General features: G+C 42.5%; 1 protein-coding gene across 1 annotated transcript in view; it reads left to right on the top strand.

Moving 5' to 3' along the window:
- Positions 1 to 2,515: 2,515 nt before the first annotated feature.
- LOC102843952 (tubulin--tyrosine ligase-like) overlaps positions 2,516 to 4,108 on the top strand; it is a 7,613-nt gene continuing 6,020 nt past the window's right edge. The window contains exons 1-2 of the mRNA XM_006903404.1: positions 2,516 to 2,592; positions 2,713 to 2,982. Of these exons, the coding sequence (XP_006903466.1) occupies positions 2,516 to 2,592; positions 2,713 to 2,982 (347 nt within the window). The remainder of the gene's footprint in view (positions 2,593 to 2,712; positions 2,983 to 4,108) is intronic.

Here is a 4,108-nt window from a genome sequence, read left to right as displayed (position 1 = left end):
TCATTTCATTCTTCCAAGCCCTGTGCTGCAAGTGGAAGACAGAGAGATAGCATGAAATCAAGGCCACTTCCCTCATGGAGTTTTTGAGTCCTGAAGCAATCAAACTCTGTATGCAATAATGGCAAACTGGTAAAGTTATGAATGGAAAAGTACAAAATACTCCACACCAGGTGCACTGTGATCGTTTTGGTTTCTTTTCACAGTCGAATCCTGACGTTAATCTCTCTAGAGAGTGAATCAAACTTTAGGAGAGACCTATTCTGAGATCTCCGATTCAAAGCCAGATCTGCTTTGCCCCTCTTTACATTAAATCCCTCAAGCGGAAGTTAACAGTTATCCTTTTGAGTCTCAGCCCAAAAGGTAACTAGAATTTTAGGGGCAAGAGGGCTGGTAGTGTCCTCTGTTGGGGTCTTTATTGTACCTGTTTACATAAAGCCCGAATATCTGACCCCTTCCCTTGATAAAGAGTGTAAGACTCAGGGTGAAGTCTCTGAGCACTAGACCGTAGGACTGACACCTACCCCACAGGTCTAGCCTCCCATTTGGGGGAAAAAACCGGTAAGAGGCAGTCAGTGCAACTGACTTGTACTTGCAAGGGAAAGTGCATAATGGTGGGAGGAGTGGAAACTTCAACAGTTAAAGTCCAGTTCCAATGCTGGGCTATATTCTCTTCTAGCCTTTCTGCCTAGGGGTTCAGCTGACCGGGGGAGGAGCTGCATGGGTTAAAATAAAACACTGCCAGAGACCAGCAAGACCTTGATTCTCCCACAGAAGCTGCCTCCTAATAAAGATGAGGTTATGCCAACAGGAAAGGTCAACAAATGCGAAAAGTAACAGTAAAAACATCTTGAACATTTTACTGCTTATGTAATGATAAGGTTCTCAAGAGAAGCTATGACAATGTACAGGCCAGGAGGATACTCAACCTTACCTCTTGCCTGAGGAGTCTTGAGTAGTTCATCCCATAACCCAGCACTTTCCTACTCGTCAGCATAAAAATCTGAATGAATAAAAACGATCATATCAGATAGAAAGATAGAATTACTAAAAAGCATTCATTACTAAAGGTCGGCATAGCAGCAAAATAAAACTCATTGCTGTGGAGTCAGTTCTGTCTCATAGGGACCTGTAAGATAACAGAATCACCTCATAGTTTCTAAGACTGTAAATCTTACGGGATCAGACTGTCACATCTTTCTCCCATAGAAGGTAGGTTTGAACTGTTATGTGCTGAGTTGCTTGCGACTTATAGCGACCCTATGTACAACAGCCCTATACCCTGCTCTATCTCTTGCCAACCTTATTGTCTCTGACACATCTATCCCTATTACCCCAGTGACTGAATCAATCCATCTCATTTGAGGGTATTCCTCTCCTGAGCTGTCCCGCCACCCTTCCAAGCATTATGCCCCTCTCCAAGGACTGATCCTGCCTTGAAACATGTCCAAAGTATGTCAGACGAAGCTTCAGAATCCTTGCCTCCAAGGAACAGCCCGGCTTCAACCTCTCCAGCACGAACTTCTTTGTTCTCCCAGCAGTCCATGGTATATTCAATACTCTTCTCCAGCACCAAAGCTCAAAGGCATCAACTTGTCTTCTATCATCCCTAGTCATTGTCCAGCTCTCTGAAGCATAGCAAGAATGGCAAGGACCATGGCCTGTATCAGGCGCACCTTAGTCTCCAGACTGACATCGTTGCTCCTCCTAAGAGAGGTCTCCGACAGTACACTTTCCCAATGCAATTCGTCTTTTAATTTCCTGGCTGCTGGCATCAAGGGTGTTGATGGCAGAGCCAAGCAAAGTGAAGCTGTCAGCAATCTCAATGTCTTCACCACGTATCATGATGGTGCCAATTGGCCCAGTGGTGAGAATCCTTGTTTTCTTTTTGTTGAGCTTCAATCATATTGAAGGCTTCAATCCTTGACCTTCTGCAGCAAGCGCTTCAGGTCCTAACCACGGAGCCACCAGAGACAAGCCGGGATTAAAAACCTGACTGCTCTGGCTAAAGAATGATGTCAAAGAATACGGGTATTCTTGGCAAGCTGTTCAAAATTCCAGACAGGAAAAGCTTTCCAAGAAGACAGAAAAGCACGTGAGCAAAGCAGAAAGTGGCCAGTACGAGGAACGCGCATCAGAGTCCAAGTTCCCAGTCTCTGCGGCCCAGGCATTATCGCGCAGAGCCTCCTCGCAAACAAGCAAGATTATACAAACCCAGCCCAAAGCCCAACTACGCATGCGGCTACCTTCAACCCCACAATGCACAGCGCTCGGGGGGCGGTGGGGGGGGGGCGCTGTCTCCGCCTGACTTCCGATCCCTGTCTTCCGGTGAGCTCTGAGTGCCCCTCCGGCAAGCCGGGATTTGGAGGAGATAAAGCAACTCAGAGGACGGGAGCATCACCTTTACGGTCAGTACTGAGAGAGCAGACTACTGCCGTGAAGTGCTGGGATTGACGAGAATGAGGATGCTTGCTTGCTCCGGCTGGAAAAGACGAGGCATGCCGCACTGGGCGCCGCCATGACAGCCTGGTTACCGGAAAAGGCGTGTCCGTCCTTTCTGATTGATCCTTCGCGGTCACCTGCCTCGAGATGTGAGTATCCCGAGCGCCCCCTCCGTACCTTGTCTTCCCCAGGTCCTGGCCATTGTTCTACGCGCTCAGAAACACTACCCTCCCAGTCTCCTTTCAGCGTAAGACTGTTTTTGTTGAACTGCAGGAGCTGGGTGTTGGTGGATCATCAGTATAATATCTACCTATATAGAGAAGGGGTGCTGCGGACTGCTTCAGAGCCATATAATGCTGATAATTTCCAAGACAAAACCTGCCATTTGACCAATCACTGCATTCAAAAGGAATACTCAAAGAACTACGGAAAATATGAAGAAGGAAATGAGATGTTCTTTGAGGAGTTCAATCAGTACCTAATAAGTGCTTTGAATATAACACTGGAAAGCAGCATCTTACAACAAATCAAAAACATAATAAGGTAACTTGGTTCTGTCTTTTTTAGATTATCTGTTTCTTTTTGAAGGAGCTTTAGGAATTTGTGCCTTTCAAGGAGGTGGTCCATTTAAGGTGACAATTTACAAGCAAACGTTACACTAATCCTTTTGAATCCCTTTCATGTCTGAGGAGCTGTGAGGACATGACTTCTTCTGTTCCTGTCATCAGTAGCTTGTCTTCCCACCACTTTACCAGGACACACTGGTTACAGGTTATCAGATTTAAATATTAGCTTTTGATGTTATTAACTTTCACTATTGTTTTTGCTTTTAATTTTTACTATTCATGCTCTATTACTTTGTTCTTCATCAGAGTTTAAGTTTTTTCTCCTTTTTTCAAATTGTGTTTTATTTTAAGATGAGAGATTTTTGATTGGAGAGGTTTCTCTTTTTTTGGTATTTTTAAAATACATGCTATTTCTATTTCCCTTGAAGCACTGCATTAGCTCTATTTTACTAATATTGATGGTTGACATTTTATTGGATTATTTTCTGATTTTCCTCATGAGTTTGTCTCATGTGGTGTTTCAAAATTGGAGATGTTCCAGATCAGTTTTTTATTGATCTCTGCTTTAATTCCATTTATAGCAGGAGAGTAAACTTGGTCTGATTTCATTTAACATTTGTTACTGCTTATGGCCCAGCATCTGAGGTCTGTTTATAGAATGTTCCATATACTCTGAAGAGAATAAATATTCTCTTCCTGTTGGGTGAAGTGTTCTGTAAATGAAGTGACCAAGTTGAATTTCAGATCCATTTCTCTGTGTTACCAGCATTTGCTTTGTAGATTACTTGGTGTGTTTTATTATGTATATACATACATGATAAGTAGTATTTCTCTTGTTTATCATATATGTATTTCGGATTGTTGTATCTTCTTGGAAAGTTGACACCTCATCATTAAGTAATTAGTTTCTCTATTTTGCTAAAATAAAATTTCTTCTTTTTAAGTCTACTTTGTCTGGTATTAGTACATCACTGCCATTTTCTTTTGATTAGTAATTGCATGTCTTTTCCATCCTCTCACTTTTATAGTGTTCTAATTGCTATATTTAGATTATAAATATAGCAATATAAATATATTTAGACTACAAATATAGCAAATAGAAA

Source organism: Elephantulus edwardii, unplaced genomic scaffold (genome assembly GCF_000299155.1).
Source record: "Elephantulus edwardii isolate Elephantulus edwardi_28Jun2011 unplaced genomic scaffold, EleEdw1.0 scaffold00646, whole genome shotgun sequence".
Classification (NCBI taxonomy): Eukaryota; Metazoa; Chordata; class Mammalia; order Macroscelidea; family Macroscelididae; genus Elephantulus; species Elephantulus edwardii.
The sequence above is the reverse complement of the archived record's forward strand: the minus strand, read 5'-3'. Positions and strand labels throughout refer to the sequence as shown.